Raw genomic sequence first — 25,232 nt, 5'->3', positions numbered from 1 at the left:
GAGTTTATCTGGGGATGTTGAGATTATGGTTGTTATTTTATTTTAGTTATGTATTTAATCTGATTTCTAAGCATGCATTTTATAATAAGATGAGCAAACTATTTTAAAAACAGTAATTGTAAAAAATAAAAATAGTGATTGTTTTCAAGCAGTGACTTGGAACGTATATGCTGTAGTTCTTTTTAGTGATGCTCTGTCTATACACACTTACCGACTCGTTTTGATTTTGCATTTTTCAAGAAGAAACTGAGGAAAAAAAATACTAAGGAGACAGTGTGGGGGAGGGATGTGAATTAGCTTTATGGCCTGATGTAAGTAGAAACTAAAAGAACAGCTGTTATTATTAGAAAACTCAGTACTGTCTACGGCCATACCACCCTGAACGCGCCGATCTTGTCTGATCTCAGAAGCTAAGCAGGGTTGGGCCTGGTTAGTACTTGGATGGGAGAAAACTCAGTACTAAGAGATCTTTTTGTTTTATTAGAGTTTGAAGTTGAAGTTATTAATATAGAATAGGATTATTTGGCCAGAAATCTCTGTGCCACTGAAGTTTTAAAAAGGATTATAATTATGACTACAATTGTCTCTCAATGCTTTTTTTTTGGTCATGGGAAAATTAGCTAAATAAGAAAAAGAAGGTGTTGAAAAATCAGCGAGAGATATGATTATGGCACACGTGTCCATTTCTATGCCTTACTAGTTTTAAAAACCTTTGCCTGTAGATATCAAAACAGGAATTAGCTACTCTGAAAAGCAGTTGGTTGTGATACATTATGACTGTTTAAGAAACAAAGAAATCTTTAAAAAATTTTTTTTATTAAAATTATCTTCAGCATCCTTATGCTGTTGCCCTAATACAGTGTAATTCACATTTTGTCTTTTAATACCCAAATTCCTTAGAGTGGTAAAAGTTGTATTTAACTGATCTAATCAATTGATCTATTTAATCTGATTCTGAGCCTAGATTATTTCCTTTTTGGTGACTTTTTGTTTTTGTTTGTTTGTTTAAGATTATATTTGGGAATTTAAATATCTTTTTGTTCAGCGCAATGACGTCCTAGAAAGCCTAGAATTGCATTCAACATTTTGGTCGTCCTGTGAGTGCCTGTTTGATGACGACATAAGGGCAATTACATTTAAAGCAAAATTTCAAAAAAGCATGCCCTCCTTTGTGAAGATGTCAGATTTAGCAACATACCTGGAGGAAAAGCGTTCAGGTAAGATCTTTATATACGCAAGATATTGCTCGTTTTACTACAAGCAAGGGAAGCTACCATTTTTGGGAAAAATGTGTAATTAAATATGAAAGTAAAATATAGATCACCATAAGTAGCCCAAACAGATATTTGTATAGCTTCTTAGCCTTCTGCCTACAATCCTTTGAGATTAAGTTGTAATTATTAGGGATCACTTAAAAATAACCTTCTTGCATATATGTACAAGCAGCTTATCACTTAATGAACCAGAAATAGAAAAATGGCCTTAAACAGAGTCACTGTTGAGATAAGCATTTTATCAAGTTACTAAACTGTTATCTGTACATGGTTGTTTAAATTTAGCACTGATACAGAATCCATGCAATTTGCTTGCTGCTCTAGTAAAATGTAAGAACATACTTCCTGAACCCACATGTTTGTGTGCGTATGTATGTGTGTGTATAAAATTCATCCTCAGAAATATACTACATAGAAGATTGCCTTTAGTGATGGATTTTATACACATACTCACATGCTTTCCATGAACTTAATACCATTAAACTAACTAATTTTGAATGAGGTAGTAAAAAGAATATGCTTTAGGTTCAATATGCCATATACTTTGGAATGAAGGGAGTAAAAGTGAGAATAACTAAATAAATTGATACAATTTTAGTGGGAAATACTTTCCACTAAATTATTTTGGCTTCCTAAGTACAGAGCTATGCTAAAAGTATGCTAACTCCAAGTTAAAGGAGGAACAATTAAACATCATTTGAACCTATATTTCAGGTTGCTAAATGCCAATAATCAGTAAATTGCAGTGATTATCAATTTTGGAAACTACGGAATGTTTTCTGGTGGCTATTACAGCAATTGTTTTTATCTATTTATTTTTATCTTTTAAATTTTATTTTTTCAGTGTTCCAAGATTCATTGTTTATGCACCACACCCAGTGTTCCATGCAATACGTGCCCTCCTTAATACCCACCACCAGGCTCAGCTAACCCCCCACCCCCCTGCAAAACCCTCAGTTTGTTTCTCAGAGTCCACATTCTCTCATGGTTCATCTCCCAGTCGATTTCCCCCAATTAACTTTTCCTTTCCTTCTCCCAATGTGCTCCGTGTTATTCCTTATGCTCCACAAGTAAATGAAACTGCATGATAACTGACTCTCTCTGCTTGACTTATTTCACTCAGCATAATCTCCTCCAGTCCTGTCCATGTTGATACAAAAGTTGTCTATTCATCCTTTCTGATGGAGGCATAATACTCCATAGTATATATGGACCATATCTTCTTTATCCATTCATCTGTTGATGGGCATCTTGACTCTTTCCACAGTTTGGTGACTGTGGCTATTGCTGCTATGAACGCTGGGGTACAGATGGTCCTTCTTTTCACTACTTCTGTATCTTTGGGGTAATACCTGGTAGATAGCAATTGTTTTTAGAGGGGAAATGAGTGCTGAAAAAAACAGGATGTATCTGTAAGTTTATTGTTATATAATTTAGGTTTTTTAATGAAGAAGAAAATATTTGGTCGAAATATTTTCTCAGAATTTGTATAAATAAGATTACCATTTTTGGTGCTTTTATAGGTTAAATTATTTTTTTTTTAAAAGATTTTATTTATTTATTTGATGGAGAAGGAACACAAGCAGGGGGAGTGGGAGAGGGAGAAGCAGGCTTCCTGCTGAGCGGGGAGCCAGATGTGGGGCTCTATCCCAGGATCCCGGGATCATGACCAAGCCAAAAGCAGATGCTTAACGACTGAGCCACCCAGGTTCCCCTATAGGTTAAATTATTAAGAATAACTCAGGAACTTTGGATTTTGGTACTAAATTTTAATTTTATCCTCCCATTTACACAAATAATTTTCTGCATTCTTATAGGTGGTTTTAGATTTTATTAAATGCTAGATGTAGTTCAAGAGAAATAAGATTATTTTAATAATTCTAATAAAAAGAACCTGTTCCAGAATGAAATGAGTTGAAACTCCTTAAGAGATCACATGTTAAGATTCTCAAGTGTATTTCTGGGACTTTTTGCTAGCGTGCTCTGCCCCCTTTTGGTACATCCCCAGAAATGTAAAAGTTTTGTCATAGCAGAGCGGAAGATATCTCAGATGCCTTTCTAATGTGGTTCAGAGTGTCAAATTTAAAAAGATTTTTAACCGAGTTTTTAGGATATAATTTTCATACAATAAATTGCTCTTACTTGGAAGTATCCACCTTCACACTGGTGAGTTTTGACACGAGACCCATCACCGCAGTCATAAAACTATTTCCACAGTCGTGAAACCATCACCACCGTCGTGAAACCGTCACCAGTCTGCCCCTTTGTAATCTCTCCCTTCCCTGCCTACCTACCCTCTTGAACCTTCCAGGCAATCAATCTGTTACCGGAGATTAGTTTGAATTTTCTATGGTTTTTATATACGTGGAATCATACATTATGTACACTGTTTTGTTTGGCATCTTTAATGAAGCAAATTCTTTTGAGACATATCTGTGCTTTTGTGCATATCAGTAGTTCATTCCTTTTATTCTCTTGTACAAATATACCATGATGTGTCTATCTCTCCATTTGTTGATGGACATCTGTGTTGTTTCCAGTTCTTGGCTCTTATAAGTAAAGCATCTATGGTATATGGACACCGTCTTTATTCGTGAGTAAACCTAGGAGCTGAGTGAGCTGAAGGATTATGTGGTAGGTGTATGTTTAATTTTTAATTGTTTAAGAAACTGCCAAACTGTTTTCCAAAGTAGTTGTAGCATTTTGTATTTCTCCCAAGCAGTGTGTAAAAGTTCTGTTTTTCCCACATCCACGTTAACACTTGGTCTTTTTAATTTCCGTAAGAATAGATCATTGTGCTTTTAATTTACATTTCCCCGTTGGCTAATGATATTGAGCATCTTTCTATCTGCTCATTTGCCATCCCTATGTCTTTGATGAAGTATCAACTGAAATCATTTGTCCATTCAAAAACAAAGGGTTGATTATTTTCTTATTACTGATTTTTGAGGGTTCTTTATATTCTGGATAAAAATTATTTGTTAGATGTAGTCTTTGCAGATATGTTCTCCCCGTCTGTTACCAGCTTGTTCATTCTTTTAACCAGCCTTTTTGAAGACCACAAGTTTCGTATTTTGATGAACTCCATTTTACCCATTTATTCTTGTACGAATTATGTTCTTGGTTTCCTACTTAGAAAATTGTTGCCTTACCCAGCGTCCCAAACTTTTATGTCTTATGAGTTATTTTTAGAAGTTTTAGAGTTTTAGGGTTCATGTTTGGGTCCATGATCTATTTTGAGTTCATTTTTGTATATGGTGTGATGCATGACTAGAAGTTCTCTTCCTTTTTGCATATGAATATCCCGCTCTTTAAGCCCCATGTGTTGAAAACATTTCTATTTTTCCAGTGAATTGCTTTTACCCCTTTGTCAAAATCAGTTGTTTACACATAAGTGATCTATTTTTGGGCTTTCCTTTCTATTTTATTGATCTATTTGTCTATCTTTATACCAGTACCACACTATTTTGATTACTGGTAGCTTTTATAATATGCCTTGAAGTTAGATATTTTTAGCCTTCCAACTTTGTTCTTTTTCAAAGTTGTTTTGGCCCTTCTAGGTACTTTGCATCTCCATGTGAATTTTAGAATTAGTTTGTCAATTTCTAGAAAAAAGCCTGCTGGGATTGTTTTGCAGCTATGTATACATCAGTTTGAGGGAGAATTGACATAATATTGAGTTTTCCAACCTACCAACAAGATACATCTCTTATTTCTCTTAGCTGTGTTTTGTAGTTTTCAGAATAGAAGGCTTTCATATCTTTCCTCAGACTCCTGTTTTCTGTTTTTCTGCTATTATAGTTGGTGCTTTTTAAAATTTCAGTTTCAACTGTTTGTTGCTGTTATGTAGAAATAGAGTTGATTTTTGTATGTCGATCTTGTCTTTTGTAACCTGGCTAAACTCACTAAGCTCAGTAGTAACTGTTTGGTAGATATGAATTTTCTATATAGATGATCACATTACCTGTGAAGAAAGACAGTTTCATTTCTTCCTTTCCAGTCTGGATGCCCCTTATTTATTTATCTCACCCCTTTGCACTTGATGACTTCTCTAATATAATATTGAAAAAAAGCTGTAAGAGCAAGCGTGTTTCTGATCTTAGGGAGAAAACATTCATTCTTTCATTATTAAGTATGACGTTGGCTTAGGGTTTTCCTCGATGCTTTGTATAAGGCTGATGAAGTTGCCTTTTATTCCTAGTTTACTGAAAAAAAATTTTTTTTATTGGGAATGGGTATTAGAATTTCTCAAATCCTTTTTCTCCATCAATTGAGATGATCATACAATTTTTCTTTTGCAATATTTTAATGTAATTACAGTGATTGATTTTTAAATGTTAAAACAAGTTTGCATTTATGGGGTAAAACATATCATGATGTGTCCTTTTTATATATTGCTGGATTTAATTTGCTGACATTTGTTAAGAATTTTTATGTCTGTGCTCATGCAGGATATTTGTAGTTTTGTTTTGTTTTATTTTCTTCTTGTAATAGCTTTTCTTGCTTTTGGAATAGAATTAGAATAATGCTTATGGAGTGAGTTGGGATGTAGTTCCTCCTCTTCAGTTTTCTGGAAGAGTTTGTTTAGAATGAGAATGGTTTCTTCCGTGTCTGGTAGAATTCCTCAGTGAGGCCCTGTGGGCCTCCAGTTTTCTTTACTGGAAGGTTTTAACTACAGAAAGGTAGTGGAGGAGTACATTTAACTTGGTGTCATGGAGAAGTCAGCTCTGTTATCTACTGGTTACACAGAGCAGCTGCCTCCTGGAATTGGAGATGTAGAATTAGATTTTAAAATAAAAATCACCATCATGAGCAGTAATAAAATAGGTGCTTATAACTCTGAGGGTTTGGTTTGGAGGATGAGGCCGGGCATTGGGAGTGTCCTTGCAAATGCTGGAGATGAGCTCCGCATTGGTAAGCCATGCAAAGACTGTGTTGTTACAGTTAGCCCCTGGTAGGCTGTGTTCAGAGGGGACCTTTTAGCTACTTTTCATTCTCTTATGTTCAGCTCTGAGGTCTGAATTCATAGTTTCTGTCATTGTGTATATGTTTTTAAGACAGAAATGGAGAGAGCATATGGAAGTACAAGCAATTTTTTCCTAACCTGCTTCATAGTTAAATAAAAGGAGTGAGATAAGGAGCTCAACGTGGGAGAATTTCTTGAGGGTCTGCTCTCTTAACAAAGCTTAACAGAAGCTGGATGGGGTGAAGCTGTGCCCGGCTCCTTGTCAAGAAAGGAAGGTGCTTTACTCAGTGTCCAGCTCTGCCATTGGGCCCTGCCATCCGCAGAACATCAGTGCCCAGGAGGCTGTAAGCCCCTTGAAAGCAGAGTCCACATTATCATAAACTTGTAATTCTTTTGTAGATACGTGTAAATTTATAAAATGTGTGGAGGGATGTTAACATTCTTCTAAAATGATTGAATTCTTTCATTAATTTCTTAGTGATACAACGTGTCTGCGGCAAGGCGTGATGCAGAGTGGGCTGTCGTTTGCTGGGTCTGCTGATGGCTACACACTCTTGTAATTCATGTTAGGGATACAGGGCCTGATTGGAGAAGATGATGAAACAATCTTTGGGCACCAAAAGACCAAAACAAACAGAAGGACTTAGGAATAGGAAAGTCACCATTAGTGGGTCTCTTAAAGAGATAACTCAAAAAGAGAATAGGTAGCCAGAAGGATGAGTTCCTGACCTGGAGTATACCACCTGCTAAAAGGATGAAGAAAAGCAAATCCAAAGGCTTAAAAAGGGCTTTCAGCTGACTCTGGAGAGGAAGGGAGAAGATAAACTCAGGTAAACTCCCTGACTTCACTAGTGTACAATAAGGCAAAGGTAAATGAGAAAATAAAGAGTGTCTGGCAGATAACGATACTCAGTATTTGTTTCACAGGTGAATGCATGAGCCAGTGAGAGTGCATGAACATGCTTGAGGTCCTGGTGAGCCACATTTTGTAAATGAGCACTCTCGGTGCTCACGGGCTCTGTAACCAATGCCCAGAGTATGGATGGCGATGGGCAGGAAACTGGAAAAAAAAAAAAAAGTTTAAAAAGAGGATATGTTTAAAAAGTGGTATGTTCGTTTTGGATGAAGTAGAGACTGGAAGAATACTGACCTGGTATTTGGCTTTCAGCAATGATCTGATAAAAAGAAGCGAGGATGGGAAGAGAGAGGGTATGTTAGCTCGTTTCAGGTGTTTCGAAGGGATCGCTCCTGAAAGAGGGATAGATCTTATTTTGCATGATTCTGGATGACAAGGAGGAAGGAAACACCCACCTGTGCAGCCAGTCTAGCCAGAGCAATCTTCACTCTTAGTTACGGGTAGCAGCTGCTTACCTCTCACTTTCAGAGTAAACACTGAGGCCACGAGACGATGAGATTGTGCAGGGAGAGAGTGAAGGAGGGAAGACCAATGGGGCGCCTGGGTGGCTCAGTGGGTTAAAGCCTCTGCCTTTGGCTCGGGTCATGATCTCAGGGTCCTGGGATTGAGCCCCACATCGGGCTCTCTGCTCCGCAGGGAGCCTGCTTCCTCCCCTCTCTATGGCTGCCTCTCTGCCTACTTATGATCTCTGTCTGTCAAATAAATAAATAAAATCTTAAAAAAAAAAAAAAAAGGAGGGAAGACCAAGAACGAGTCCTTGGGTGTGTCCTTTACTATCAATGACTCAGTCAACCATATCATGAACCATGTTCATAAGTTAAAGTTATGATCTTGGTCCTATAATTTATACACATTTCTTTTTGTCTCTTGTAGGAGTGATTCTAATCAAAGCCCAGATTTCAGAGCTAGTGATCCCTGTCCCAGCAGCTCAGAAGATAGCTTTGTGTGCCCGCAGCTCTCTGAAGAGCATCTTCTCTTCTCTTCCCGACATTGTATATACTGGCTGTGCAAAATGCGGCCTGGAACTGGAAACAGACAAGAACAAGATCTATAAACAGTGTTACGGCTGCTTGCCCTTTACTACGAAGAAGCTGTACTACAGGTGAGGCAGCCAAGCAAGCCACTGGGTTGGAAAAGATTTATTATCCTATGACTGGACATGACCGAAACATTGCATTTATCAATTCTTACTTTCTAATGAGAATTAACTAGAACTAATCCAAGAGAATAAAATTTTTCCCCTGAGTGATAAATGGCTATTTATGAAGGCAAAAATTGTCCAGTAATCATAACAGGGATTTTTAAAAGCAGTAATTAAAAGATATTATTATCTTCAAGCAGCTATATTAAAGAAAATTTTTACTTGGTTTTATATTTTTTAACCAAGATCTAAATGGCTCATGAGAAACTGATTTCTATACTTTCACATATAACTGGAATTTAAAGGTTAAACTGTTCTGTGATCTAACCTCTCAGTGTGGAAGCTAATAAGGTATTTAACTTTTCTGTGCCTCAGTTTTCCCAGCTTCACATTGGAAATTAAAGATTGCAAATGTTCTTTGGTAAAAATTGCAAACCAGCTCTGTGAAAAACACATTTTTCAATCAATAAATGTCCAAATGCTTGGATAAATTTTTTCTTTTTACCTTGTAAATTACATGCCTTTATAAAATAATCATCACTGTTTCATGCTCTTTTCTGTTTCTAAATACTGCAGTATCTAAAAACTAAATACAAATGTATTCAGCATGTTATCCTGGTATACGTTAAGAACATTTATAGAAGCTTAATCCATAAACCTTATTTCCCTTTACATATGTGTGTTATAAATAAGTAAATAAATTTTGCTCTTACTCTGAAGTTGCTTGTATGGAAAATAAAATAAAATTAAGATAGGTGGTGTATAAGAAGTATAGTTAATGAGAAAAAAAGAAATATAGTTAATGAAAATTGATTTCTTATCGATAGTTAAGGCTTCTTACAGAATACGTGTGTTACTTTATATCATTCTTAATGTTCCTAATGAATGTGATTATTTATTGGACAAAATGGTACCCAATAAATATCCCTATGGAGACGACAGACTTTGAATCTTCAGTCTAAAATAACTATTCAAGAGAAGGACTTCACAGATCATTATCAGCTGACTATGGTATACCCAGTATGAGGTCTATAAGGTATGGTTCTAAACTATAATGCATTGAAGATGTAGTGCAGATGTTTTGTGTTGCTAGAATGTTGGTAGACATACTAAAGCAGAGTTGTTTTATTTATTGAAAAGCCTTTGAATTGTTTTTAGGTTTAGGATTCAGATTATTTGGTTTCCTTAAAAAAGATTTTTTTTTTTTTGTTAAGAAAGTCTTGAGATTAGAGATTCCCTCAAGTTATGAAGTACAGTGATTCAGAAATCATTGCATGAGTCATCACTTACGATTCTATGTAAGTCAGTAGCAACCGAATAAGAAAAAGCTCTGATTGCCTAGTTTTGAAAGACCCACTCAACTGAGTTAGGTATCCACATATGTTCACCCGATATTTCGTACTGTGGGTGTTATGCTGGTTGATCTAAGCATACTTCTTATACTCAGAAACTCTTATGAAATATAAAGTGAGCATTTGTATGGGATGACAGTCCCATGCTGTCAGTGGATCAGTCATGTTGGATGTTGCTTGTTTGTAACTTGGAATTGATTTTCCAGCAGCAACCTTAGCTACCATGGTTTAAGTCTCATTCCTGCCTTCAAAGGATTACCCATGTGCTGGTGACTCTCGGCAGCATCTCCACCCTGGTTTTCTCCTCCAAGCCCCAATATCCAGAGACTCACTTCCCCACTTGAATGTGTTTCAGACAATCCACACTAAAAATACCTGAGATTGGCTCTCTTATTTTTCCTGTCTATATCAAACTTGGTTCTTTCCAGTTTCATACTTCCCAGTACATGGTATCACCATCTACCCCATTAACCTAGAAACCTGCACATAGGCCTTGAATCATCCCTTTATCCTTACCTACCATGTCTAATCTACTGGCAAGTCCTAGGAATTTCATCCAAAACCGCATCACAAATTCACTCGCTTTTTTCCATCTCCACTGTTCCTCAACCTCAGGGGCACTAGTGACATCTCAGGCAGGATAGTGTCTCATGGTTAGGGTACCCCATACATTGCAGGTCATGTGACATCCTGGTTACCTGGCCTTGCCGAAACCCTAGTTATCGCAAAACCAGAACGGGAAGGCAGCACCTGCTGGTCCCGAAGCACGCAGGCCTGGTCCCGGCCACTGCTCGGTCTTGCTGGCCTCCTTTGGCCTCGGCCCCCTTCCGATCCTTCTCTACACAGCTGACGGGTGATCACTGCCTGACCTAAACACCTCCGGGTGGGTTCCCTTCACTCTGCGGCCATGCTTCCCCTTGCTCGCTGTGCGCACCTCTCCCCTCACCCCCGGCCTTCTTTCGGTTCCTTGGACACCCCGATGTTTTTGTCCTTGAACTTTCTTGTGTGTTCTTCCCTCCGCCCTCCCCCATGTCTTAGTTTAAACGGCACCTCATCAGCGGGGCCTTCTTAACCCAGCACCACGTGTGTACTCGCTCTCCCTGCAATTGGTACTTGTCTAGTTGTTTGACGTCTTCTCTAAAAAACACCTTTACTGGGCTAGAATTCAAACGAACCCATCTAGAATGCATAATCCATGGTTTTAGTGTATTCACAGGCTTATGCCACCAACCCCACAGTCCATTTTTAAAGACACTTTCATCACCCATCACTTCCATCACCTTAGCAGTCACTTCCTCCCTTCCCCCACCCCAGCATTTGGACTGGTCCCACATTTTGGCTGTTATGAATGATATTGCTGTGAAGATTTGTGTACAAATTTATTTTCTAAGATTTTATTTATTTATTTGACAGACAGAGATCACAAGTAGGCAGAGAGGCAGGCAGAGAGAGAGGAGGAAGCAGGTTCCCTGCTGAGCAGAGAGCCCGATGTGGGGCTCGATCCCAGGACCCTGAGATCATGACCTGAGCAGAAAGCAGAGGCTTAACCCACTGAGCCACCCAGGCGCCCTGTTTGTTGTCTTTTTGTCCCACTAAACTCTTATGCTCCTGGAGTGAAGGAACCAGATCTGTCCTGTCTGCTAGTGTGTACCCAGTGCTTAGCACGGTGCTTGGCACGAAGTACATATCGAGTATGTGTTTGCCGAAATAAAGAATGGAGGAAGAGAGAGAGCACAGGGAAAGTGTAGAGTGAAAAGAGGAAAGACCTAGCATCATCATGTGGGTGAACGGGCAAGTAGGTTTTTTGAGGGAAAATCAGTACTCTTGTTTGAACTGTTAATTCCTCTATATTAATGAGTCTGTTTCTAAAATCTGTTCTGGGGGCCCCTAGGTGGTTCAGTTGGCTGAGGGTCTGACTCTTGATTTCAGCTCAGGTCATGATCTCATGGGATCGAACCCTGCCTTGGGTTTCCTCCTCAGCTCGGAGTCAGCTTGTCACTCTCCCTGTGCTCCCTCCCTGCACACCCTCAACTTTATACTCTTTTCCCCTCTCTCTCTCAAGTTAAAAAAAAAAAATCTCTTCTCAATTTATTTATTTATTTTTTAAAGATTTTATTTATTTTATTTGACAGACAGAGATCACAAGTAGGCAGAGAGGCAGGCAGAGAGAGAGGGGGAAGCAGGCTCCCTGCTGAGCAGAGAGCCCCATGCGGGGCTCGATCCCAGGACCCTGAGATCATGACCTGAGCTGAAGGCAGAGGCTCAACCCACTGAGCCACCCAGGTGCCCCTCTCTCAATTTATTTTCAACAATTAATCTTTGAAAGAGGTAATATGAGCCTGGTTAAAAATGCAACCTGTAGAGGAAGATATGAAGCTGGAAGTTCCTCCCCATCTACCCTCCACTGTCGCTGCTACTTCCTTGCTCATAGGAGGTTTTTGTATATTCTAGTAATTTATCATGTCCACACCAGCACATGTATATCCCTTTCTTTAAAAACATGTAGAAAGAATACTGTCCATTTTGTTTTATTCATATTGTTTGTTCTGTGGAGTATATCATGGCCGGCCTTCCCTGATAGCACTTATAAACCTTCATCAGCCTTTTTAACAGCCACATAGTACTCCACCATAGCACACACTGAAAATTATGTATCTAGTTCCCTACTGATCGACTAGCAAAACAGTCTGGTTTTGATAGGGAAAAATCCAGTGGGTAAAAAGAACTTGAAATTGTGACTGTGAAATACTGTGATTATTATCTTTATTTTTGTTTCTAAAAATAATATAGACAACAGCATAAAAATATGTTTTCTTTTCTTAGTATCTGAAATTTAAAAATGAATATGGAATAAATCAAATTTATTAATTGATCATTTGAAACTCTTAAAAAAAAGGGGGGGGGCTTTCTTTGTGTTTCAGAATGTCCTAGAGTTGTTTTAGGAATTAAAGTGAACCCTGTGTGGAAACCCAGTGCTCTTTGAAATTACATTGTACTTAAGTGTTCCTTTAATTTGAACATGTTATTGAAGGTCCCGTGTTATTACTGTTTTGTAGGCCAGCTGTAATGACTGTAGCTGACGGAATACAGGAGGTTTGCATCCACGTAGGATCCAAGCTGATGGAGAAGGTTCTTTTCAACATTCCTCCTGACTGGCTCAACAGAGTTATAGGTAAGATAGCAGCACTAGTTTCGGGGCCGTCGACAGTATATTTGAACAGAAAGAACACTATACTGTAAATTAAGGGTTTTTTTCCCGTCCATGCAAAAGCAGAGGGATAATTTAGCTTGCGTGGAACAAAAGGACAAAGGTGAAAGGTAAGACTTGTTCTCCACCTGCTGTGACAGCCGTGCTCTGCCTTATGTCCCTGGTGGGGGTGGGGGATCTTGTGCGGTCCTCGGCTCTCCCAGTAGTAGGGCACCACTTATGCTCTGGATGGGGAGGCTTCCTGCCCCTCCCCCAGGGATAGAGGGATTTTTCTTTTATCTTTCCTCTACGGTCAGCCCTGGGCAATAGGATTTACCCACCTTCCTCCCTCAGTTTAAGGCTCTCGTTCCTTAGAGGAGCCCTGAATGGTGTTTTGTGTTTTCCCTTGTGGCAGCTTCTCTGCTTCTCCAGACTTCACCGTTGTTGGAAGCTTTCTCTATGTCCTGCCCTAGATCCAAGTGTGTGAGCACTTGGTGGGGACGAGGGTGCAGTCCCTCCTTACCTGAGACACTGGCCCACACTTGGCTTTTAGCAAGTCATGAAAAGTTGTAGCACATTCTTCCTTCTTGCTTGTTAGGTGCACGTGTCTTCTTTCACCGCTCGCTGCGATAACCCTGTGGTCTGCTCAGTCCCCTCTCGTTTCCCTCTGGCTTGGCTGCCTCACTACCTCGGCTCTCCTAGAGGCTCCATAAATTGTGATTTTGTAGTGTCTTCAGTTTTTCTAGTAATTGTTAAGGTTGGAGCCATGTTCTTTCCAGCTTTTTACATCCTAACTGGAAGTCTGTGTGTCCTTTTTTATTCACTGTCTTTATTACTTTTCATTCTTTTGGCTGTTCCTTTCCTTCTCTTGGTGTTCTTTGTTGTATTTTCAGTTTTGCCTTTACACTTTTGGCACAATATCAGTTAGCCTCCATTTCCCAGAGAAGGACCGTTCTCAGATCAAGTCTATGTCTGTGTTTTGCGCATTCCCGAGTCAAATTACTTCTCACATTAATTAAATCGCAACCCTAAGTGAAAATGTGAGCACCAGTTATAAAATGGTCTTCAGACCATTCAAATTATCTCTAATCTTGATTTTTTTTTAGCTTATCCCAGTGAAAAATACGAAGGATTTGAGTATTATAAGAGAATTTCCTCACTGCCAAAAATATGTGACTGGCTGCCTGCGAGTCCGTAGCCGCAATCCAAGAGGGGCTGGTGGTGTTGGCCAGGGAAGAGTGTAGTTTGAGCGTGGTTGGTGGTGCCTGGCCAGCCTAGCATCTAGCACCCCACTCAGGAACTGGACTTGATGTCCTAAAATAAAATAAAAGGAAGCTATAAGACAAGTGCAAAAATACAGTGATATCTCTCTGTAATTTCAGTATTTTTATATTATTAAGATTTGATATTCATTAAGTAACTAAGTTAGGGTTCTGTTATATAAACTAGATAGCTGATAAGAGCTGTCGACTGGATAAATGAGACGGCTTTTCTGACATGGACACGCTCTTTCTGTGTCAGGCTTGACTCAGGAAGGTATCAATGTCAGTTCTTTCCTCTGTTGTTTTAAGAAGCCGCGATCAGCGGGCATCGCGGGCCCTCATTCTAGAGCATCTTCAGCACCTGTGACTGGAAGGAGAGGGGATAGAAAGGGAAATTCCCGGCGGGTGTGGGGCTCGAGAACCAAGCGGAGACGACCCCTTGGCTGTGTGCATTTCTGGCATCTGGGCAGGGAGCCTAAGAGCGCGTGTGTTTCCGTGTGCCCCAGCGCCTCCCTCGGAGGTCACCTTCCGCGCGGTGGCCGCGGACCTGCTGCACTCGCTGCTGGTGGGCGGCGGCGCCCCTTGCGTGGTGAAGCTGCACAGCCTCTTCGTGTTGGATGAAAACAGCTGCCCGCTGCAGCGGGAGTTCGCGCTGCTGGATTTGTATCCCGACTGTGGAGAGCCGGGGCCCAGTGCCCTCCTCTGAGACCCGATGGGGAAATCGCGGGTACTTCCAGGAAGACATCAATGACGGGGCTCTACCCGGGTGTTTTAAAAACATACGTATTTTTGTAAAGAGAATGGCGTTAAGTATATACATTAAAACTTTTTTTCTAGGAATGTTCCGTGAGGTTTTCTGTCTGTTGTTTGGTCTTTTCCTTTCCTGCTTCTAGAGGAAGGGTCTGGCGATAAAGGCAATAGGTAGCGGTTCCCTGGGAATTACAGGTCCACTCTTGGTCCCTGCTCCATTCCAGCGCTCTGTGAAGGACCGAACACACAGACGTTGCTCAAGAGTTGCTTTTCTGCCATGCTCACACACTCTCAGTGCTTTCCTTTTTTTTTTTTTTAATATATTTTTTAAAGATTTTATCTTCTTACCTGACAGAGACCACAAGTAGGCAGAGAGGCAGGCAGAGAGAGGGGGAAGCAGGCTCCCCGCTGAGCAGAGAGCCCGATGCGGGGCTCGATCCCAGGACCCCGGCACCATGACCTGAGCGGAAGGCAGAGGCCCCAACCCACTGAGCCACCCAAGCGCCCCCAGTGCTTTCCCTTTAATAGACTATCATTGTGAACTGATTTCCTCGATTGTAACTATAGAAGCAATGGGTTAGTTTGTATAAGCCTGTGTTTAGACAAGTTCAAGACAAGTGTGTCTTTTTATAAAGAAGCATTGACAATGAAGGAGACAGATCCTGCTTCAACTCATTTTATAAAAGGAGGAAGTTATGTTGTTAGTTCATTTCTAGGATCTGAGTGCCTTATGAATTTACTGACTAACAAACATTTAGTGATTTGTTCTCTTGTTATGGTTATAGAAGCAGCCCGTATAAAATGGTAGTCACTAATGAGGAAGTGTGGACGGGTGCCCAACCCGTAAGTTTGGAGTATGCTGAGGGTTAACAGGTTAAAAATATGGCTTGAAAATAACTAAATTTGTGACAAAATGAACATATTTGTTTTACCATACATGTGCTTTTAAAAATTCTTTTGATTCATTGCAATTGTTTTCTTTAATTCAGGTTTGCTTTTTTTTTTCTTTTTTTCTTTTTTGACTTGGCTTTTCTAAAAATGAACCTCAGGAGATTTGTGATTCTCCCAAAAATAATATGTAAAAATGTGTGTGAGACAGCACAAACACACAAAAGTACATCTTTCTGTGGAAGAGGAGGTCAGTTGTTCTCTGCAAATCCTGAGAAGGATCCTTGACCAAAATGGGCGTGGGGGAAACAAGCATTCTACTTGGTGAGTTAATTCCTGGGGAAGGAAGGAATTAAATCAAATGACTCCTGAGGTTTTATCCAACACCCAGTGAGGGGGCGGGGGGTGGAAAAAAAGTTGTTCCCGTGTTGTACCTAGAGAACAAAATGGTTGGCTCTGCCAGATGACTCATGTGATGGCTGATGAATCTCAAGGCCAGAGCTGATGTCTTCTAAGCTATGCTCTTTCAACTCTAAGCACAGTAGAAGCAAATTTGGAGTTCTGATATAAATTACTGCCCAGTCTGTGTAAGCCCACCGAGAGTGCTGTTCTCTTAAACCCCCACTTTGACCCCAAGATGAGGCCCAATCCTTTTATCAACCAAAACGCAGCCCCCTGGAATAGAGGACCTTCACACCCTTTTGGGAAGAAGGCTCTAAGCCATTTCAAGTGAGACAAAGAACAGCAGGTCCCACCAGTATCTCTTCACAGTTTCTAGTATGTAGGACATAGGTTAACCCATTTTTTCCAGGAACCCTTATTTGGGCTGAAAATAACTTCTTTATGTCCTGAGGAAATTATCATGTATTTAATTTAAACAAATTGCCATCGCTCCCAGGTGTACTCCTTACCCTAAATGTACAGGTAAGATATTTAACTACTCCACAGATTTTTATAAAACTCCATTGAGTAGCCTAAGAATGTCAGCCAATCCAACAGTCCTATGGCTGGCAATTCCATGGCAGACATTTTAGGTAAATCTAATTTTTCTTTCTTTCTTTCTTTCTTTTTTTTTTTTTTAAGATTTTATTTATTTATTTGACAGACAGAGATCACAAGTAGGCAGAGAGACAGGCAGAGAGAGAGGGGGAAGCAGGCTCCCCGCTGAGCAGAGAGCCTGATGCGGGGCTCGATCCCAGGACCCTGGGATCATGACCTGAGCCGAAGGCAGAGGCTTAACCCACTGAGCAACCCAGGCACCCCGGTAAATCTCATTTTTCATCTGACAGTTCAGCTGAGAGGGACAGTTCTCCTATCTTAAGTTGCTTACAGCTAGTCTTCCATTAATTTAGGTTCACCTGAATAGGTGACAACATGGCTTTCTTAGAAGAAAATATCTCTAATTTCTCAGAACGATATAGAATGAAACAGAAAATGTCCCAACCCTATGTCTTTGATTTTAAATGATGAATTTGCATCCTGGAGGGTCTCTAGATGGTGCAACATGGTTCACAGATCAGAACAATTAGAATAAAGTATTCATGTTTCCTGTTTTAAGGCCAGTAGGGTAAGAAATAGGTGAGGGGGAGGTTTGCCAATTAGTTGTTATTCTGTCTTTGGGGGTCTTAAACCGGGTTCATTATCAGGAAGTTAACTCCACCCGCTTAAGGAATACATTTGCTAAGGGTGAGCTGTCTGCTTCCAAGTGGAGGGGGAGGGACAGCCGTCTCTCCCTTGGCTCCCACTCGGCTTCTTGGGGCTGCAGGAGGGCATGAACTGACAGTGAGACAACTTCTCCCCAGTCTCTTCTCCATCCCCAGGCCCAGCTCCTGCAGGGACTAGGGGCAGGGAGGAAAGCAGGACCAGGGACAATGGTTTCATGACAAACTGGCTCCCACTATGGTCCCTTCTTGGGGTGGTCCTGACCGCCAGTGCCTTCTGTGCAGTCGGCACCCAACGCTGCTCTTTCTAGAACCCGTGCCGGAGTTCTTTGGAGGGCTTCTCCTTCTTACGCAGCATCTGCGTGGTTGCTTGTTGGGGGGGCTCAAGCTCCTGCCTGGTCTTTTCCACCCCTCCACTCCCTCCAGATGTCAGCCCTTCTCTTCATCCTGCCTTCTCTCTCGGACTCACTTCACTTCCTGCTCAGATAATGCAAATTCTCCACATAACCAGACAGCAGATAAGCTGAGGGATTGTCCTTATTTACATAATGTGTGTAGTACAATTCAAGTTATGTAACATTGTGATCATACCGTGTGGAAGACCTACCAAAATGGTGTAGTGAGTACCCTGGGTGGGGGGCTGGGGCCTGGTTTTACTTTCTCCTTTATGCTTTTTTTTTTTTTTTAAAGATTTTATTTATTTATTTCATAGACAGAGATCACAAGTAGGCAGAGAGGCAGGCAGAGAGAAAGGAGGAAGCAGGCTTCCCTGCTGAGCAGAAAGCCCAATGTGGGCTCGATTCCAGGACCCTGGGATCATGACCTGAGCTAAAGGCAGAGGCTTTAACCCACTGAGCCACCCAGGCACCCCTATGCTTGTTTTTATTTTATGGAATTACTAGGAAAATTTCCCTAATTCCTGAAGGATACAAATTCCCCATATTAAAAAGATTACTTACAAATATAGAAAAAGGTAATACGGTTTTGATCACAGAAACTACCACCAGGTTCTTCATGGGGCGGCAGCCAAGCCCACAACCCTATCCCTTCTCTGGGCCGCGTCTATGTTTGGTTTGATTCCTTGGCAGAAACTGATTACTCACAGACAGCAGGTTACCTGACTCAAGCTGGGCCAATCAGATTGTTTTTCCTGGAGTTAAAATTAAGATTTATACAAAGAATGCACAGATCTTAAATGTACAGGTTGCTGAATTTTGACAAATACATACATTCATGCAGCCAATACCCCAATCAAAATTTAGGTTTCCATCTCTCTAAAAGTTTCGCTCATTTCCACTTCCTGTCAATCCCCACCCATGCTAGGCAACCACTTTTCTGATTTCTGTCCCCATAGATTAGTTTTATCTGCTCTTGAATGTCAGGTAAGTAAAATCGTATGGTTTATATTCCTTTGTGACTTGCTTTCCTCACAACAGTGTTTTTGAGATTCATCCAGATTTTTATGTGACTTGGTAGTTCATTCTTTTTTTTTTTTTTTTTTTTAAGATTTTATTTGACAGAGAGAGATCACAAGTAGGCAGAGAGGCAGACAGAGGGGGAGGGGGGATGCAGGCTCCCTGCTGAGCAGAGAGCCCAATTTGGGGCTTGATCCCAGGTCCCCAGGATCATGATCCGAGCCGAAGGCAGAGGCTTTAACCCACTGAGCCACCCAGGCGCCCCTAGTTTGTCTTCTTATTGGTGAGTAATATGCCAGTGTAGGAATATATTATCTATTTTCCGATCCAAGGTCATTTGGGTTGTTTCCAGTTTGGAGCTGTTATGAGTAGTTGCTATGAACATCTTTTTTGCCAGTCCGGTTGTGGACATATGTTTTCAGATTTGGCTACGGGGTGGGGGGTAAATTCCTGTGACTGAGATTGCTGGCTTATAGGGTTCACTTCAAAAAAAGAAACTGCTAAAGAGTGCTCCGGAGTTGTACAACTTCACACACAAGCCGTTAATGAGGGTCCCAGTAATTCTGCTTCACCCCTGTTTGGGGGGCCAATTATTTTCACATAGTCATTCTATTGGGTGTGATGCGATAGCTCACAGTTTTAGTTTGTGTTTCTCTGTTGACTAATGTTGTTGAGCAACTTTTTTTTTTTTTAAAGATTTTATTTATTTATTTGACAGACAGAGATCACAAGTAGGCAGAGAGGCAGGCAGAGAGAGAGGAAGAAGCAGGCTCCCTGCTGAGCAGAGAGCCTTATGCAGGGATCGATCCCAGGACCCTGGAATCATGACCTGAGCCGAAGGCAGAGGCTTTAGCCTACTGAGCCACGCAGGCTCCCCTAGCAACTTTTCATGGTGCGTCTTCACTTGTGGACCGTCTGCTCAAGTCAGTGGTTCCTGTATTTTATTAGGTTGTTTGTCTTTTTGTATTGTACTGATCACATCTATGTTCTAAATAAAAGCCAGCTATACATATGTTTAATATTTTTGAAGTGCCTATTCAGCATTAGAAATGATGGCCACATGATTTCAGAAGAAAAAAGGAATGTGTAGCTGTAACAAAAAGTCTTAAAGAAAATGTCACTATTTTGAATGGCTGGAATGTATATGCAGAAAAATGATCTTAGGAAACCAATCAAAAATATATTGGTAGTATATTAATTATGTAGAACATAAATTAATTAAATATAGCATAAACTTAAAAAATTTAAATGTAGCAATATAGTACCACACACCAATAATATACAGTTCTAAATATAATAAAAATAATCATGCTTACAGATAAAACAAAAAAAATGAATGTCTTTATGGAGTCAAAGGAAATGATTTAAAAGCCACGAGGGAAATATAAAGAGAAAAGAATCAATGAGACATTGTACTGTGCTCTTGCTGCTTGAAAAGATCTGAGATGCAGAGCTGATTCACTAGTAAGCAAAGTCCCTGAAGGATGGCATATAAAAGTTGATAAACTGATTTACAAATTAATTGAGAAGAATAAAAAACCACGTTTTTTGGTGTTTGCAATATATTAAGTGAAAAATCACTTTAGGAAACTGTATGTCACCTATGTCGTTTTTGTAAAGACATACATTAAATCGATGGAGGGAGATCAACAAATTTTAACAATGTTTATCCTAAGGAGCTAACAACTGCAGCAAACATTTTACCTAAAGATGCAATGTTTCTGAGAACAGAAATCAGACAAGGATATCCAGCAGCATCACTTACATCCAGTACTTTCCTGATGTTCCTGGCCAGATTCATAAAGTAAAAAATTGAAATTAGAATATAAGGGTTGGAGCCAAGATACAAAACTATGATTGTATGTATTAAAAACTCAAAAAAATCTAGAGGTAAATGATTAGCATTAGTGAGTGTGGCATGATTGCTGGGTACAAGGTCAATGTAGGAAGACCCACTTTATGGATACCAGCAAGAATTAGAAGATAAACGATGTAAAAAAAAATTCCACTTATGATGCTATAAGAAAATCAATGTACAGGGAAAAAGGTAATGAAGATATATAAAGCCTCTACACATGCCACTATAGTGCACTGTGTAGAGAAACTAGGGTCGGGCTTAATAAATAGAAGTGTATACTGTTCAGGGATGGGAGGACTCGTTTTTGTAAAGACAGGTCTCCATGAGTTGACTTTTTAAAAATTTTTATTTTTTTATTTGACAGACAGAGATCACAAGTAGGCAGAGAGGCAGGCAGAGAGAGAGGGGAAAGTAGGCTCCTTGTTGAGCAGAGAGCCTGATGCAGGGCTTGATTCCAGGATCTGGGATCATGACCTGAGTGGAAGGCAGAGGCTTTAGCCCACTGAGCCACCCAGGCATCCCTCCCTGAGTTGACTTCTAGACTCTAGGCAATTTCAACCAAAGTCACAACAGCCTTCCTCTTTGGGAGATGGGAGGGACTTAGCAAGCTGATTCTAAAATTTACATGGAAATGCCACATGCCCAAATAGTCGACACTCTTAAAGAAGAACCAGACCAATGACTTAGCCAAGCAGATGTTGACATTACACACGAGTAATTAAGACATGATGGTATTAGTATAAAGACAGGCAAATTTACTCATGTAGCAGAAGGAGCCCAGAAACAGACTCAAACGTACATGATGCTTGATTTATTTCCTTGGTGCTGTAGCAGACTAATGGAGAAACGGATAATCTTTTCAATAAATGGTGCTTGGATAATTCAATATCCTATGGGAAAAAAAGGAAGAAACTCGAATCCAATGTTATAACTTATACAAGTGTCTATTTCAAGTAGCTTCTAGATACTCAAATGTGAAAGGCAAAATAATTAAGCTTCTTGAAAATAGTATAGAAGAATGTCTTCATGATCTGGAGGTGTGGAAAGTGTGAGAAGATGGAGGAGGGAGAGTAAAGTGTCCCCCAAACTGAGAAGGCACTTTGAGACCAGAAAATGAAACAGGCCACTCCGTATAGTTCGCACAGTTTTATTCAGGGTGACTTAATGATGTGGGAATTGGGATGGTGACAATAGCTGCACAGCTATTCTCCCCAAAGCCCAGACCTAAGTCCACAAATTTTATACAGTGAGGGGATGTACAGAGAGCACCTTAGTTAGGTCAAAGGGTCTAACACTGACCAGACCTCGTGGCGCCAACAGTGTGCCAGAATGGGAGGTGGGGTGGTTAGAAACTATGTTATCTCTATTAGTTATCTAAACAACTTTAGCAAAGACAAGAACAAGCCTTCTCACATTCCGGTCAGGGCATACATTAACCTAGGGCCTCGAACATGTAGCCCCGAGAGAGGTCATTGCGTGGACATGAACAAGGTGGAGGGCCAGAGACCGTGTTGTCCGCACTCCTACAGAAGTGCTTCTTAAAAGGAGGACACAAAAAGATTGCTTCTTTTGACTACATTAAAATGAAAAACTTCTGTTTATCAACAGAGAGCCATAAAAATGGGAGGAAATCAACTGCAAATATATTGGTAATTTAAATAAACAGAATGGGAGAAAACAGCTGGAGTATATCTAATCGAAATGAATTTCTATAAATCAGTTAGAAAACCACAATACAACAGAAAAGTGGTTAAGATCCAGGAACAAGCCCTTCACAAAGGAAGAGATCGGAATGACCAAGTAACATGCAAAACAGGTTCAGCCTCTTTTCATCAGGGTAGTACAAATTAAACCCACAAGGGATAGCTCTCCATACTATAAAGAATGACTAGAATAAACAGACTGATGATACCAAGTGTAGACAAGGATGTAGAGCAATGGGAACAGCTACGGGAACTCACACACTTCCGGTGAGAATGTGAACTTGGAACATTGACTTTGGAGAACAGTTTGGGTTTATCTATTAAATGGGGGAAATATGCAAATCCTATGATCCAGCAACTCTACTTCTGGTTTAATACCCCCCGCCCCCACAATGTATAATGAATCTTTATTCGTCGTGTGGAGTCAAAGAAGCCAAATACAAAAGAGTGCTTCCTTTCCAGTTCCCTATATGAGCTTTGTAACAAAACAAGCCCACGGCGTTTAAGGCTGCATGGTTGCGTAGTAAAAGCAACGAAGTGGTTTCCACAAAAACCAGGTTAGTGGTTATTTTGGTGGAGAGGGAGAGACGTGCTTGGGAGGGGGCGCAAGGGAAGAGTCTGGCGAGGCTGGTTTACCAGTTAATTTCCTAGGGGCTCCAAATCCGTCCTTAATACACGCTCTGCATAAGTACGCGGCTGAACAGCAGAGGGCGCTGGAGACACGTTGCGGGAGGTGGGCGCTTTTCTTGCTTGTCCAGTAGCTGCCCATTAGTCACGCCGCGGGTGTGGGGACACTGGATGGCGGTCTGCCCCTGCCACACGTCCCGGACTCGCGGCTCCCCGGCCACTTTGCATCCCCGTCTGGCCCGTCAGTCATGTTCCCATGACCCTCCTGACATGGACACCAGAGCTCCCCCCTCCCATCTGCTCCAGTGCTCCCCACTGTCTAGCTTGCATCATCTGCCTTCTGGAAGTTTGTCTTATCAGGTCAGTCAGTCAGCAAACCAATAAAAGCAGATTATCAAAAACAATAGGAAGACAAGAATCAAATCTGGTCACTTGCAGGATTACACTTTATCAGCAGTGGAGTTAAACACATAATTTACACAAACCGAAGGGCGGGAGAGGGAGCAAAGTAGGAAGGAAGGAGGGAGAGGGAGGGAAGCTGGCAGGGGGTGAGGGGGGAGGTGGACACCAGGACGGCCCCGCAGGCTGTTAACAGTGCCCAGACAGAAGCGGCTTGTCGACTGGGCATGTGAAGGGCCTTTCCCACGGCCCGGTGGTGGGAGTGTGACGGCACTTGGTGTTGCCTAGGGCTTTTTTGAGGTCCCTCTGGCAGTATGTAGCAGTGATACCATTTTGGACATCTGCGATCTGATTGAAATTCCAGCTCCACCACCTCCTGGCTCTGGAGCCCTGAGAAATGACCACCCCCCCCCATGCTCACTTACATCCTTTCTGAACATGGGGGAGCTCCTCGTGGGCTGCTGTGTGGATGTGACAAGCCGAGGTTTAAAGCCTTAGGCTGTTTCCCAAGGGCTAGTTCCCTGCTCCCCATCTTAACAGTCACCCCACTTTGAGAAACATGCTACTTGAAATAAAGCTTCACGTGGGGAGGGGAGGAGTGACCTGGGCCAATGATTCTATACTTAAAATAGGAAAAAAACAAGAGGCAGATATTATGATCTGTCTCCATAATAGCATACTAAATTCAATTAAGAAATATATCCATTATGTTGAAAGAGCCTGGCTTATGGAATATAATCAGCAAACTACTTCATCTTTTTTTTTTTTTTCCTTTTTCCAGTGACCCATTCAAACCTGCTTGGCAGGTTGCTTCTCCCTGCCCTTTGGATAAAATCTAGGGCAGAGCGCATGACTTTTTTGGATCACTCTTAGGTAGCAGTAAATTTTTCCTGTAACTTCTATTTACGAAAGCACGCTGTGTTCAGCACTTAAAATGTCCAATGTCATGTAGTCTGAACTTGCAACTTCATTGAAAATTTAAGCTCCCCCTTCACTCCTACCCTCACGCCTGCTCATGCCCCTTGAAGGTTGAAACCGGAGAAGGGCATGGAGCACAATTTTCCTATTTCTCCTACCCTGTGCTTCCACACTCCCCCAACTTTCGAACAGAGGTTTCTGCTCAACCTAGCACGGGCACGGAAGGAGCCCAACCAGGAGGCCGCCTAAGGGGCAGGGGACGTCCTCCTTGACCAATACAGTTATGAGCTGGAGGACTCATGTGGGTACTTCAAGAGCCTCCTAGATCTGCCGATCTCTTACCTAAGATCCCCCCACCCCAGTTTACCCCGGGGTGGTGGTGGTGGGATGCAGCACCATCCCCATCCCCTTTAAAGGTCTATATTACATTGTTTGGAAATTAGATTTCCCAGACTCTCCTATGAACAGTGTTCCAGGTTGAGTTTGCCAAATGTGAGATAATTGGGTGAGACTCAACAGCAGAAAGAGGGTAGAAATTGTCCTTTTCTGCCTTGGACTCTCATACTTTGGCCAGCAGCATGCTCCACACTCTCGAAGTAATCTGGGCAGAGAATTCCACAGTGAAAAATCAGAAAAAAAAGTTACCTGGCAAATGGCTGTGCAAGTTCTGGTCACTCACCACTAGAGGGAAGCAGTGGACAGCAGCGGCTCTGAGGCTTCGTGGCAGATGCCCAGTCCTGAGGTCTCCCCATCTCAGAGAGCCCTGCACAGCCACACACAGGCCCCCCGAGGTCCCCATCTCTACAACACATCACTAAAGTGCACTGAATTACCACCCCAATTCTCCACCCCTCCCTGCAGCTATGTCCACTGCCATGCAGCTTGCAGTTCCTCTCATAAAAAGGCATAATTTGC

General features: G+C 41.2%; 1 protein-coding gene across 6 annotated transcripts in view; it reads left to right on the top strand.

The window, feature by feature from the left end:
- SHLD2 (shieldin complex subunit 2) overlaps positions 1-14,946 on the top strand; it is an 87,250-nt gene extending 72,304 nt beyond the window's left edge. For 4 of the 6 annotated variants that reach the window (XM_080822597.1, XM_080822600.1, XM_080822599.1 and 1 more), the window contains 4 exons: positions 1,011-1,217; positions 8,030-8,258; positions 12,706-12,821; positions 14,605-14,946. In XM_080822597.1, coding sequence (XP_080678723.1) covers positions 1,011-1,217; positions 8,030-8,258; positions 12,706-12,821; positions 14,605-14,804 — 752 coding nt within the window. In that variant the 3' untranslated portion in view covers positions 14,805-14,946. Of the gene's footprint in view, positions 1-1,010; positions 1,218-6,718; positions 7,071-8,029; positions 8,259-12,705; positions 12,822-14,604 lie in introns of those variants that run through there. The other 2 variants (XM_080822601.1, XM_080822602.1) reach the window with 2 other exon arrangements.
- The last annotated feature ends 10,286 nt before the right edge of the window (positions 14,947-25,232 follow it).

Source organism: Martes martes (genome assembly GCF_963455335.1).
Source record: "Martes martes genome assembly, chromosome: 14".
In the NCBI taxonomy this organism is placed as follows: Eukaryota; Metazoa; Chordata; class Mammalia; order Carnivora; family Mustelidae; genus Martes; species Martes martes.
Note: the sequence above shows the minus strand (reverse complement) of the source record. Positions and strands in the feature narration are given on the sequence as shown.